This window comes from Phoenix dactylifera, chromosome 9 (assembly GCF_051530095.1).
Source record: "Phoenix dactylifera cultivar Ajwa chromosome 9, Ajwa_hap1_PhDact_Kaust_v1.1, whole genome shotgun sequence".
Lineage (NCBI taxonomy): Eukaryota > Viridiplantae > Streptophyta > Magnoliopsida > Arecales > Arecaceae > Phoenix > Phoenix dactylifera.
This window is the reverse complement of record NC_143198.1, coordinates 544675-559061: the sequence shown is the minus strand read 5'-3', so window position 1 is coordinate 559061 and position 14387 is coordinate 544675. Positions and strand designations below refer to the sequence as shown.

General features: G+C 35.1%; 1 protein-coding gene across 2 annotated transcripts in view; it reads right to left on the bottom strand.

Moving 5' to 3' along the window:
- Window positions 1–14387, bottom strand: part of RNL (RNAligase) — a 39561-nt gene that overhangs the window by 6020 nt on the left and 19154 nt on the right. For both annotated transcript variants that reach the window (XR_015968537.2, XM_008798436.5), the window contains exons 14-24: window positions 14205–14386; window positions 12979–13058; window positions 9970–10035; window positions 9552–9841; window positions 7905–8012; window positions 4783–4880; window positions 4605–4665; window positions 3157–3233; window positions 2981–3052; window positions 2806–2882; window positions 984–1064 (exon numbers count right to left, since the gene is read on the bottom strand). Coding sequence is in view for 1 of the 2 variants with exons in the window: in XM_008798436.5 (XP_008796658.4) it covers window positions 984–1064; window positions 2806–2882; window positions 2981–3052; window positions 3157–3233; window positions 4605–4665; window positions 4783–4880; window positions 7905–8012; window positions 9552–9841; window positions 9970–10035; window positions 12979–13058; window positions 14205–14386 (1192 nt within the window). In the remaining variant the exon portion in view is untranslated. The remainder of the gene's footprint in view (window positions 1–983; window positions 1065–2805; window positions 2883–2980; window positions 3053–3156; window positions 3234–4604; window positions 4666–4782; window positions 4881–7904; window positions 8013–9551; window positions 9842–9969; window positions 10036–12978; window positions 13059–14204; window position 14387) is intronic.

Here is a 14387-nt window from a genome sequence, read left to right as displayed (position 1 = left end):
CCACTGGTTTATAATTTAGCTTAATAAAGCATAAAATATTTTGAGAAATGCAAAAAGCAGTGTTAGAAGACATGACAGAGACATAGATCCACATGGGTTTGTAGTTAGATGGACTGCTTGCACCTATAAAGCATGTTTCTTTTGTAGGTTATCTGTGTTACACTTTGGCATTATAAATGATAGATGTTTCTTCTGATTATTTTTTTAGTAACACAAACAATACTATATTTACTTTATTTAGTATATTGAACACAAAGGATGACCATACATGCAAATATTAGAGAAAAAATACAATGCATTGGTCATGTGATGAGTTGGGCATGTTGGTTCCCCTTCACAGTTCACACAGAACATGCAGGAGTGTACGAATTATGAAGTAGCGACATAGAAAATGTGCTATTTAAGGAAATGCATATGATGATTGTCATAAGTTCATGCATAGAACAAAAACATACAAATCTACAATTGAACATAAGCAGTTCATGTTAAATCATTTAGCTAAAAGCCAATTGTAAAATCTTGCTTGTTCCCTCCTGGACTTGTGTTCATGGCTTACCGCATATCAACAGGATAAGATATGGTACCTCTCATGGTATATCGTACCGGCCCAAACCGGATAGTACCGGATGTACTGTACCATATCGGTTCGGTACTGGTACCCGATACGAGTGGCGTACTGACACTCGGTACGCAAAAAAAAAACTTCATACCGTACCATACCGACACTGTGCCAGTGTGGCACCGGTACGGAATTCGGTACCGAGACAGCGAACTTTGGTACCTCTGTTGCTGGAAATGTAAGGATAGTAAAACTTATTCTATGTTCATATACTTCAGCAAATAAATATATCAGCCATGGAATGATAAGTATAGAAAAAGATGTGCAAAATAATCTGGATGTTACTTTGCATGCAAGGATATTACTGGATGCTATATAAAGACCAGCGCATTCTTCTGTAAGACTTCTTAAGACTGGAAAATACCTTCCATGCTTGCTAGTGTGAAGTTTGAAAAGACTTATGCCTTCCTCCAGTATAGACTTCACAGGATCAGGTAGTGGATTTCTATAAAGAACAGAAAAACACAACATGGTAAATATTAATAGGAAATATTGTAGGAGTGATGCCACTTTAGTAGATAAGTAAAAATATTGTTGTGCATTAGCATTCCTTTATATCTTAAAAAAATTGTCATTAAACATCAATATATCCATGGAAATGAAGAAAGTTAGATGTAAATAATCAAGTCATATGAAGGGAATAAACAAGTCGGTAAGAATATACAGCTTACAAGTAAAAAAACAGTGAAGACAGATGCATATCTGAAGTTTAGATAATTGGTTCCCAATCTGTGATGTAACCACCACACATGCAGGAAGGACTGAGAAGAAGAGGCCGATGAGAGGAGTGAGCAAGAAGGGAGAGAATTCAGTGATACCAAAATTTTAGGGATTCTTGAAAACTTTTTAAGGTGTTTTCTGGTATCTAACAATCTTATAGATTGCAAAACCTGATGGCTCCCGAAGTTGGTATCTCTCTCTCTATTTGTTCCCACTTCTCATTGCTTCCCACCATGTGTGCGATACCAGGGATTAGAGCCATTCATCCAAACAAGCCACTAACAGAGGGAGAGCACAGAAAAGGATAGCAAGTGAACCTAATAGCAAATTTCATCGAAAGTTGACACCATGAAGTGAAAGATTTTTTGTTAGCTATTTTTGTTAGCTAAAACTTAGCACTTAAAAGTGATTTCCAATCACAAGAACTTGTATAGGCACAGTAAAAAGATGACTAGGGATTGAATTTGGGTTGCAAAGGGATATCCACAGAGCAACTATTTTTTCATGGAATGGGATTTGGGATTGAAAACCTATTGCATGCAATGTGTGCTCCAAGATTGTACATGTACCAGCAATTAGGAAGGGACCAGCAAATGCAATTCTTTGCCCTTGAAGATGCATGGCATGAGAATTTAAGGTACTAGATATCAAACAAGAGGAAAACTAACATATGATCCAATATAGAATTCGCATAATATTGAGAGGCCCTTTGAGATACCCATTACAAAAGTCACTAGAGAACAAGTCATTAGTCAATAGAATGTATAATCAATTAAACATAGTAGCATAAGTTAGAGATGCAAAACAGAATTAACACCCAGAAAACAAATTTATTTAAATTATAAAAAAATTTCACCCAGAAAAGGTAGATTTAAATCTGCATTCTTTTTCTGGCTAGCCTTTCACTGCACATGATTATAGATGGAAGAGGTTTGTCTGGATTGGACCTTAAAAAAAGAATAAACCTGTACCAGACCTTGGAACATTTGGAAAGATGCAGGTTCAGGATCAGACCCATCTTAGAAACTGGATTGGTTGCAAAAATGGACTGGACCCAGACCTGACCTACTAGACAGCTATTCAAGAGAGTAGAATCAATCTGTGCCAACAAATTACTTTTGTCAATGGACACTTTCAAACAAGTTAGTTGCTGACATAAACAAGTTAGCTGCTGACGTGGGTTGACACTGAACAGGACTTCTGTGATATACTGTAGCATGGATCAAGATTCCAAACCAACTCATCCCACTCTGCAGTCCAAGGTGCATATTGTATGCCAAATACTTATAGATATGCTTCAATAATTCATTGGACGCATCTAATATCCTTGCAGATAGTCATTGACAATATAATACCACTTCACAGACTTTGAGAAAACATAGGTGAAATTTACAGTGGGTCCATTAGTGCAAATGCCTTAAAAAACTGAAATGGCAGAACATGAAAAACAGAAGGCGTTGCTTTACCTATCAGGCTTGAGCAAAGGCATCTTGACCAAAGAGCCAAAACGTTCATATAATTCACTCTCAAATTCTCTGCGATTCTGGAGAAGCATGGCCAAAACAATTAGGATAAGATTAAATGAGAATTTATTTCGACATGTATTCCCACCATTGGAGGGTACGAATAGCGACTACATGCCTTGCCATCATAGAGGTGGTAAAACATTAGCAGAACATAACCAGCATTTGGAGATGCCTTATCAAGATTTCCCTTTTACAAATACAGCAAAAACAAGCATAAGATAGCCGAGTGGCAAAAGTCAACAGATAATTCTGGTCAATTACATTCATGAGATTAGCAGAGTTTGCAAATACCGGATGATTTACTCGTTGAAGAACACGCAATATAAAAACAGCCAGCGCATCAAGAGAAAACGGATTTGAATCAGTTCCTGCACATTCACACAAGTCATAATTCCAAACAATGTTCCCTATACATGATTGTATTGAAGTATTTAGCATACAATAGTACCTACCTTGGGAAAGTTATTAGCTATTTCTAGTTAATATTTGGCAAATGAATTTATTCTACTGAATGCCATGGAGGAAATACATTTGGACTGGAAAACATCAGCTGTAGCATGGGATCTCTGTTGTTACAATATTTGATTTTATAAAGAAAACAAAATTCTGTGAAGGACAAAGACAATCACTCCTGCGAGACTTCTACACAAGTTATAGATGATCCTCTTGAAACACAACTCAGAAAACATAAACCATAAAAGGTACATATGTATAATTACATGAGTACATGTATTTGAGTATGCATAACAGGCATTCTGTTTTAAAGTGGCTCGCTTGTTTATATTATATGCCTTCAGGAAAAATGCAGCTCCCCATATAAAGCTTTGCATTATTCCATTTACATCTAGAGTCCTTCCAATAGCAAGGCAAGCTTCGAGGGCTGTTTACTATTCACATAAGCTTATTAAACTACAATATACGGTTGATTTCATACCTGCCAACTTTGGGTTTTGTGACAGCTTCCTCCCTTGCTCAAAGTTGCCTTGCCGAGAAAGCTAAGACTGATTCAATGGGTTATTTGTCTGATTAAAAGCTAATTATAAAACAACCTTAGAACAGGAAGGTTCCCTTTTAAATTCGCGGAACCAACTCTAGCTAGCTTAGACGAGGCTTATTGATTAAAGTATATAACATGTTTGGGTGTCTATTGTATTCATGCGGTATATAAATATACAGGAACATTGGTTGTCATTAATTCTAGTCATATACAATCAGATTTGACAACGTCAGTGCATATCAATCTTCTTATAATATCTTGATTAATTACAATCCTCAAGCAAAAAAAAAATGATTCAATTTCAGAATATTGTTACCGAATCCATCAAACTCAGATTTCACAACCATTATAAAATTATGATCCTTGATTTTTTAAAATAAGGATCTCACTGTTACTGACAACAGTAAAGAAGCATAAGATGAAAAAAATGTATGGCAACATAAAGAGGTTTTGATATTCCACAAGACAATACTGAATAACTTCACGAAAATAGGAAAATAAACCTGCACGTAAGATCTAATGACAGGAGGTTAAAAAAGAAATGAAAAAGATATGATTCTTGTCTTCAACAGTAAAGAAGTGTTTTTATATTTGAACATCAGCTGCAGAGTTGAATATAAAATTTCAAAGCCTGAAATACCACAGGCCACCTTAAAAGAAGAACTTAAGGAAATCAAACAAAAGGTATAAATGAACAGATTGGCCAAACTTAATTGCAATTGTTAAATAATAATAAGAGAACCTTCAGATTCTGGAACGACAGGAACAGCAGAGGCTTTTGTGCTCCGACACATGCCCTCAATCTGGAATATGAAAAATATCCATCAGTTCCTACTCAACATTATAAAGGAACATATGACACCACAGTTTATAAAGAGAAAGAAATAAGCATTTATTTAAAACAGGAGATAGGACATTACTTGTCTCCACACTTCTTCATTTGGAGCATTTTTGTCAGCTAGGGTTATGGCATATGGTTTCTTCCTGCGCTCATCAGCAACCTTTTGCCAGTACTTTCCTGCAAAGATTCACTTTGGATAACTAGAGATAAAAATATCACACCTAGTGGGGAAAGCACTTTACAAATCAAACAAAGGATATGGGTTTCAAAAAAAACCGTTGGCCTTTTTAATTCATCACTTAGTAAGTATCTAGAAGGGTAAATGATGAATGAATGCATACATATGCACACACATCTCTGTGTGCATGTGCATATGTGTATATTTATACGTATTATTGTATGTACAAGTGTATTTCTAGTGACAATGGGCTTAAACCAAAGATTAGCAATAGGATTACATCCTTTTATGCTAAATTGGTGAATTTTATGCTAACTTGGTGAACTTATTGCTAATTCTTTGAGAAGATATACCATGGTGTATATTATTTGCAGATGGTAATGCATTAATTAATGAGAATAGAACACCATTAAATGCTAAATTGAATTTATGGAAGAAAGCATTAGTGAAAAGGCTTAAAAATCAATAGAACTAAAAAAAGAATATATATATATATACACACACACACATATATATATATATAAAGAAATTCTAGTGAAAATAGAAACAAAGAATAGCATGCTAGTCAAGGATGATGGATAAGATATACCATATAGTGATACATTTGTTGTTTGGGATATGGTATATAAAACAATGTATAGAGAGAGAGAGAGAGAGGACACATGCAATAGAACTAGAGCTGGTTGCATGAAATGCTTCTAGGATATTGTGTGATTGACATGTACATCGGTGACTTTGGAAAATTTTACAAGATAACATTAAGGCTTACAATGTTCGATGGCTCAAATATTGCACACCAAAAAAGCCCAAAAAACAAGTTGGATTTAGAAGCAACAAGAACGTTGAGATGGATGAATTGTAAAACTAGAGCAAGAAGAGTGAAAAATGAGAATTTAGAGGAGATATAGGCATTGTACAAATTAAGGACAAACAAAGTGATCGAGAATTATGAGATAGTATGAGTATGTACAATGAAAATCTAAGCGGGCTGTAGAAGAGGGCTTCAATATTTGCTGAAGGATTAAGAAAGATGAGGGAAAGACCTGGGGTAACATGGACAAAAACTGTGAAAAAGGAAATGGAAAAACTTGAGATGATGTCCGAGGAAGCACTAAAAAGGAATGCTCGGTGAACAAAGATTCATGAAAACCATAGATAGTTGGATGAAGCTTGATAGTTATGGTTATGGTGATATATACACATGTGCTATGTCCATCCAGTCCATTGTAATGGCTTGACCATGCCTGCCATGATGTTTACCATGCAAAATAAGGCTAGGTTTTGTTTGTAAACTTACAATCCCTTATTCCCAGAAAGGCAACAGCTGGGCCTAGACTTGGGCCTTGGAAGAAAATTGAGCTCGATAGTAATTGTCTAGGACATGTGAAATGCAAAACAATGCTTGGGCACATAGGGCACAGCAGTGATGTAGACCTGACATCTAAAGCAACCTCAAGATAATCACAGAATCGAAGTCCTACAAGTCTGGAGAGTGAAAAAAGGTTACATGTTTGGAACGATGGTGAGAAGCATTGGACTGTACAGGTCCATAGCTGGTTTTATAGTGCTAGACAGGTAGATGCACCCTTGGTACTTGGTTATGCTCCCCACACTGTGCCAATACCAAGGGATATACCATATTGGCAATCAGTACAGCCTGTAACAGTTGGCTGCTGGTACGGATATTGAAACTGGTACTTAAAACCTTGAAAAGAAAGTATCAACAATCTAGGAAAATTCAAAGAGAAATTTGGAATGGTAGAATAATACTTAAATATGGATACTCATACAATTTGGGATGCAAAAATCTATTTGGGATTACCAAAAACCCACAACATGGTTAAGCATACAAGCACTCAATTTAAGGAGTTGATACTCAACACAGAGCAAATCATCTAAAGAGCATGCTATACCATATAAAAGAATGCTACACAATGCAGCATGACTTTAAGATATAACAATTTTATAATATTTATTGTTCATACTCGCAAGTGTAAAACTTAAACCTTCATATAGAACTCCAGAATGTATAACTCCATGTAAATACTAATGAAAAAGAAAGTATGCTTTTTTATCTGTAAAGGTTTTCCTACTGGAGAATTTTCCATAACTTAAGCTAGATCTGTGCTCCTTAGATGACTTATTTCAATGTTTCAATTGCCGCTACTGCATGTGACAATACACACTGGATGATTTAACCAAGAAGAGAGAAGTGGGATGCAATTGAGAGGCTAATTATAACAGTTCCAAGAGGATTGGGGTACCATAAATCAACTTTTTAAATGGGAAATGGTACATGATCTAGGGATGAATTTGGAAGTTTAGCCTCGAATACTATTCCGGAAGTTATCCAACCTGTCATTACAGCTGTTTCTCCCAAATGCTTATGTTTGTACCCTTCAGACATCTACAATTGGGCACCAAACACCAGAAGCAAGATAACAGTGTAGTCAGTTTGTTCTTTGATCTAACTCACCTAAATATCATAAAAATGCAGCCGATGCATGTCTTTGTGACTCTCAAAAAAGTATTTGTTTTGTAGCTCATAAATAGACATTGAAATTTAGGAATCTGAAGCATTTTTCCCTTTCCAATTTGCCAGATCGAGATATTGAAATTTTATAACATCACAATAAACTAGGAAAACATTGACCATACATATTCATGAAAAATTAAAGATATTTAATACAGTGATGAATATCATGACAGAACACAACTTAAATTTTGTCAAATTTTGGGTAAGCACCCTTCTGCATTGTGTGCTTGTGCAGATGAAACATGCAGAGGGTGGTCTGAATATGCAGGAGCTAAATAATAACTATCTGGGACACCAAACCATACAACTTGAGAATGGCACTGAATATGCAGGTAAATGTGTGAAAGTGTGAAACATAAAACACTAAAAAAGAAGGCACAACAGATATCTTACTGCTTAACACTACATTACAAGAAATCATAAAAAACAATTAACCAACATACATAACATATACTATAATCATGAGTACCATGGATACAGAACAGACCTTTAATAAGATCACCCATCAGGCTATGCACAGGGCGGTTGTCCCCAAGGCCACCTGGCATGCTCAGTATTTCTTTGCATAGAGCTGACTTAGCACAGCCTGGTATGCCTGAAAAGAGAGAAAAAAAATCAGAGGGCAATAACAATATAATAATGAAACATCTCTAATCATAAACTTACAGTTTTGAAAGGAAACTAATACAATTCTACACAATAAAATAAAAGGAAATCTTTCAGAAGTAAATCGCCAAAGAGAGAGAAATGATAGATATACAGTTAGGCATAACATAGACAACACTAACAGCAAGAAATCTAACAAGCAAGTGTTGATGTACAAACAAAAATTATCAGATCTGACATACTCATTTTGAAAAAAAAAAACTCTTTTATTTTATGACTGGAATAAATATTAGCAGAGGACCTCAATTTTACTGTAGGCTCTATATGAAACTCAAGGCTATAAATCAGATGCATGACATTGCTCTAATTCTCAAACTTCATGAAACAGCTAAAATCAAATAAAAAAGAGGAACGATTAATGAGGCCTATGTTTGAAATGTATCCACCTATGCTTCACTGAACCATAATATACAGCAGTAATCTCATCAGGTTAAGCACGGGAAATTATAACAATCTTCCAAGTTCCAAACACTATTGCAGTCAAACATGTCTCTCACTTGAAAAATTCAACAGTTGGCCAAATCCCTTGCTCCAATGACAAACCAAAGCTATTAAAATTTAGTAACATCGTGACATATTCAACAGGCACATGGGGGTTGGAGGGAATTTAGGATACAGCAGAGAAAGTTTGGGGGATGTGGACCAGATCTGAAACAGAATTCATCTATAAAACAAAAATAGACACTCAAAATAGGAATAAAAAAATAAGTTGTAAGGAAAAGGAGTAGAAAATAAGCCTGAACAGTACCACTTACAAAACTTTGAATTAATCATAATTCCCTAATTCTAATTTTACCCCCTGCAGCCCTTTAAAAAAAATCATGTTAAAAAGTTTAAGTCTGGCTTTCTGCATCACAGCCATCACCTCTTCTTGTCTTTTATGAGAGTTCTATAGGCTCCCATACTGTAATGTCCATATACCTATTAGCATCCATATTTCAGACTAGTCTTATGTACTCTCACTAATAACTGATCATTCAAGATTCAAATTTTTTCAGCCATCCCTTTTGCTTTGTACAGCCTTTGCCTTTCACTATATTATAACTTCCATCTAGCTGGCTTTTTGCATTACCAAACCTCAATTAATTCTTGAAATCACCAAAATAGCAATTTTTTGCTTGAATGTATACTAAGAGCAGCTAAATGTCACATTCATTCAACAAAAAAAAAAACTGGTGCTAAGTAGTATTAATTATAAATGCATCAGGCACATAAAGGTGGCAAGCTAATTCTATGGCTTATCACCCCAACAGATCAGCCATCCCCCTGAGTCCCTAGTCCCTAAAAGAGAAAATATTTGCATTTTGTATTTTTTCCAATAACGAATATCGAAATAATAGTAGTCTTGATTTGACTAATAAAATAGCATACTGTACTAACTTCTTACCTTTTGCAGTTGTACATATTGCTTGAAACTGTACAGAAAAATTTGAGATGGAATGTTTTGTGTCAGATGTAGGGATTTTACCTGGAAAGAATACAATGAGACCCTCATCTTTGGGAACTGTATCTTTAACTGTGGGAGTTGGAGTTAAAGGTGCTACATCTCCCTCAGGATGAAGATTGCCCTCTTCATCTCTATCTCCCTCAATTATAGCCAAGAAATTTTCAGCCCTAACTAAGTTACCAGCAGATCCTACCAACACCTGGTTCTGTGGACTACGCCTAGCATATTGCTCAAGGAAAGGCTCAGCTTCAGTAAGATATGTTGATGATGACAACTGTTTGTTCCCATACTTTCTTCGAATATAGACAGCCCTGCACATTAAAAAGACAGTCTAATGTGTACATATTTGAAGAAGCTTATCATACAAATTAAAGAAAATATTGAAACTATATAGGCAGCAAATTTATTTGAACAAAAGGACAAAATGACTAGCATTTACCATTCATCCAACATTTTGCTAAGCTCCCTCTGCTTACCAGCTGATGTTCCCCAATTTTTCATTTGCCTATCACAAATAAAAGGATTATTTTCTAATGTTAATATGTATTGCAGAATAAGTTAACAACATGAAAGCATAACCACTAATCAGGAGGGTTTTGAGAAATATAACCAACCATGTCCAATGTAAGAAAGAATAAATTTCTATTTTATTTTTTGGTTATTCTATCAGATGTAATTTAAAACTCAAGAATTATGAGTATTTATGACCCTTAGATATCAACATAAGAAAATCAGTCTTTTTCACCTTGTAAATCAACAAAGACTGAGAGAGAGAAGCCCAATTAGAACACATGGGAAAGAGATATCCAAGTGCAAATACTTTCTCTTTAATCAGTTATATAGAAATAGGGATATGCCAAAAGAGAAGTCTGACAGAACTGAAGAGGGATGGACTTATTGGGGAAGTACTCCTAGTAATTATTTGATATTTGTACACATTTGTGGCATAAATAAAGGCCTAAGGCCTAATACTATATGGATCAAAAAGGTTGCAAACACATAATTTAAAATGAAAGAATTAAAAAAGTTAAGGTGGTTTGTTCTAAAATTAGGGTATAGCTGGAAATGAATACATTAGGGGAAGCAATAAGAGTTGCACCAACTAAGCATGGAGTATTGGGGATGCAATTGAGATTGTATAAGCAAGCAGAATGAAAGACTTGTGAAGGCTCCCATCAAAAGAGAGAACACAGTCAGAAAAGAAGCTTTTAGTTGACATAATAGCCATAGTCACAGTCTTGCACATCACTAGAATTAAATGCATATTTTGATCATCTAATGTTCAAACTATGTTTGAATACCCCATCAAAGTTCGTATTGACCAAGGGTGGATATGGCGCATGCCATATCAAGGATCATGCTGATAAAGCATATTGATAGGTATGCTTAGATGCACCTCAAACACCTTTAGTACAGCATTGTTTTCTGTGCATATTGAAAGTCAATATACACATTTATCATATAAATCATGTAACATGGAATCTAAACTGCATGCAAAACATATGAATGTTAACATTAGCTTTTGAAAAACAATTAGGGTGCTAAAATCATCGATCTAGTATAAAAGGGATGTACTGACAGTAACCAGTGGATCGATGTACATTAAAAAAGTCTACAAGTAGTATTAATCATTTGACAAGAAAACAATGATAGAAACAGGGTAAATTACAATAATCGCTTATAAAAGATAAAACAAGGCTCTAGGATGATAGTATCCAACAACAAAGTTTGGGATTCTTGACTAACAAGAATATACAAAATGTTGTTAGTTATAGTTTGCTTTTCTCTAATCATGGGAGGTACTGGTTGTACTGTGCTTTAGTCAACAATTGGAGTGACACCTTGTTTCCATATCTGAAAAATTCTTTTGTTCTGAAATTATAGTTAGAACTAAGCTGCTAACACCACTTGTTTAAGGGTTTTTATCTCTTTGCATGCTTGTGTTGAACTCATTGTTGGAATATGTGAACCCTTCTGTTTTCTTTTATTCTTCCATAGTCTCATTCACTATGACGTTGAATTATGCACTCAAGGTCTGTCTCGCTCTCTCCCCCCCCCCCCCCCCCCCCCCCCCCCCCCCCCTCTCTGTCTCTCTTGAAGACTTGAATAGATTTGAAGATTTTCTCTACATAACTGTTTGTCATTTAGTTAATTTCTATATTTTTTAGTCTTCAAGAGAACTTATGTTTATTACTACTATATCATTCAAGCAAGAAAAGAAAATGTTTCTGAATTGATTTTTCATTTCAAAATGGTGTGTAACTAGCTAAGCATTTCAATAGATTTAAGCCTGTTTCCAAGTCTTCATAATCAGTGTATCCGCAGTTACCATTATTCTTCTCCTTGTTTCCATTTCAAATGGTGGAAAACAAGAAACAAGGTAAAAAGGAAAAGCATCCTGAGTAGTATCTTGGCATACCACTCGGTTCACAAGTGGTTCTAGGCTAGTTTAGATGAGCTGACCTTGATCTCCACCCAAACCGCTCGATCTAGATCGGTTTGAAAGATTCAAGTGCGGTTCAGGCGGTTCTTGCCTGTACTAACCCTAGTTGCACCAAGAGCAGCTTGGTTCAGTACGAAATCGAGCAATTCCTTAATCCTTGTGCAATATAATGTCTTATGCACTTGATTAGTATTATCCTATTACCATAGTCATTACAACAAGCCTTTTATGAACTACTTAAGGTTGTATGCTGTTCTAGTTACGGTTAACAACAGTAGATGACAATATGCCAAAGTTGTATATAGGTGATAGACACTACAAATGGAAAGCTTGGGGTTCCTTGCATATACCATGGTAGAACACTTAAGATATGTAGCATAAATCCATGCCCTTATTGTATTCATTGGAAGGATAAAATCTGGGAGGCCACAACTATACAGAACAATCAGAGAGTTCGTGATGCTAAATATAGACCTAGTTCCGTAGCTCTGGTTTGTATGATTTATGCTATGAATTGGTTTGCAGACAGTTCTCACAGACATCCTTTTTTCTTGATCATCAAGGTCTTTCTAGTACTTGTAGGACTCATTAGAAGTTGCTTGTATTGATCATAATGAGGTCTTACATGATTTATAATTTTATATCAATATAATATACAAAATGTATTTCAGCATATCTCGAAGAAAGAATCATTACTTGGGTGGTATTGTTAATTTCCATAAGCATCACCGGATAAGTTAAATGATACTTACAGGAATCAACTAGACATGCTTTTTATAGTTCAACATTCTTTGATGAAGAGATGCAGAAACCAATCAATACAAAAGAAACAGAATAACACAGTAACAGAATGACATCAACACAGCTAGACTGAATTTTTGAGAAATATATCTAGCAAAATAACTTGTTAAAGAGAGAATTGTATAACCACTTGAATAGAAATAGAAAAGCAAACTCCATGTGTCACTATCAAGATGGTTAAGTGTGCAGGAACGGCATACATACCTTAAGTAGTAAGTTTTATAAGCTGATGGACCATCTTTAAAGAGTGTGGACAAACCATTTCGAATCAAAAATGTCCTCAACTGTGCAATATAAATAAATAATTAACAAACACACTATAATTAATAAATAAATAAATTTGACACCCAACTGAAGCGACATTATGTGCTTGCAAGAATGTTGTTCCACCTACTAAGCATCACATTGCAAGTTCAAGATTTTGGCATAGCAAATAATGATGGGATAATTCTCATCTATAGCTATAGAAATAAACACGACATGCAAAGCTAAATTTGGTTTCTCCCCAATCAGCCTTATCATTTGATCTAGGTACCTCAATGAAACAGGCCGTAACACTTAATAGAACAGTTGGTTGAACCGGTAACAAAATATTCACAATGCACCCCCAAACAGTCGGGACATGGGCTGATGGATGTGGTTATGGTTCGATGCCACAAATTAGAAATCCTGAATATGTTATGTACAAAAAATGTTTTAAGTATTTGCAATTTAGTCTGAGCCATTGTAGTAGAAGAAGAATATTTATCAACTCCGATAATCTGTTAAGAGTCTAAAGAGTTTTATGTTTCAAAAATTATTTTTGATTAGTTCGGACTGGGTCAAAACCTGATCAATAATATTTGGTTCCATACTTCCCCTCAAGACCTAAGGTATATTTTTTGAAAAAATAAAAGTTCAGATCTACAATCAGGGAATTGTACAAGCCAAAACAAATAACCAATAGGGGTGGGTCAAAAAGGGAAAAACAAGTCTCTTCAAGATATTCACTTCACATTGTTTTTGGTGAAATGAAACAGCACTCAAATGACAATAGCAAGGATCTAAAGCACAGCAAAGCCTTTTAGATCCTCAAGAAATTTCCTATGCAGCAGGTAGACAGTAGAAAACACATGCAGAAACAATGAACAAATCATTGAATTACTTAAATATATGAAACTTACTAAATGTCTGTCAGCCATAATTTTCTTAAACAGGCAATAAAAAAACACTTAGGTTATTTCTAATACAGGTCAAAATCCCTTTTGGCATGATAAATGAGAATTGAGTTTGGCTTTACACAATTAGAATCAGATGAAATGATCTGAAGCAATTACAATTTCCATCAGGTATCATCAATAACAAGCATATCTTGCAATAGCAGAATAAATGTAAACTTTGTCCCACTGCAAGTACGTATTACTCAATTTACAGAGTAGGAAAAACCATACCTTATACGTCAAAAATTTTAGTTTTATCATCAGATTTGCATCCTCATTAGCTAGACCATCTGATGCTAATGCACTAGAATCGCAACTACCATTGATACTCTTTAATAGGGCATTGCTGTCTTTTGCAAGTTCAGTGGCCCTCTCTTTGTTTACCTTGAACAAGTTAATGTCAAGGAAAAACCC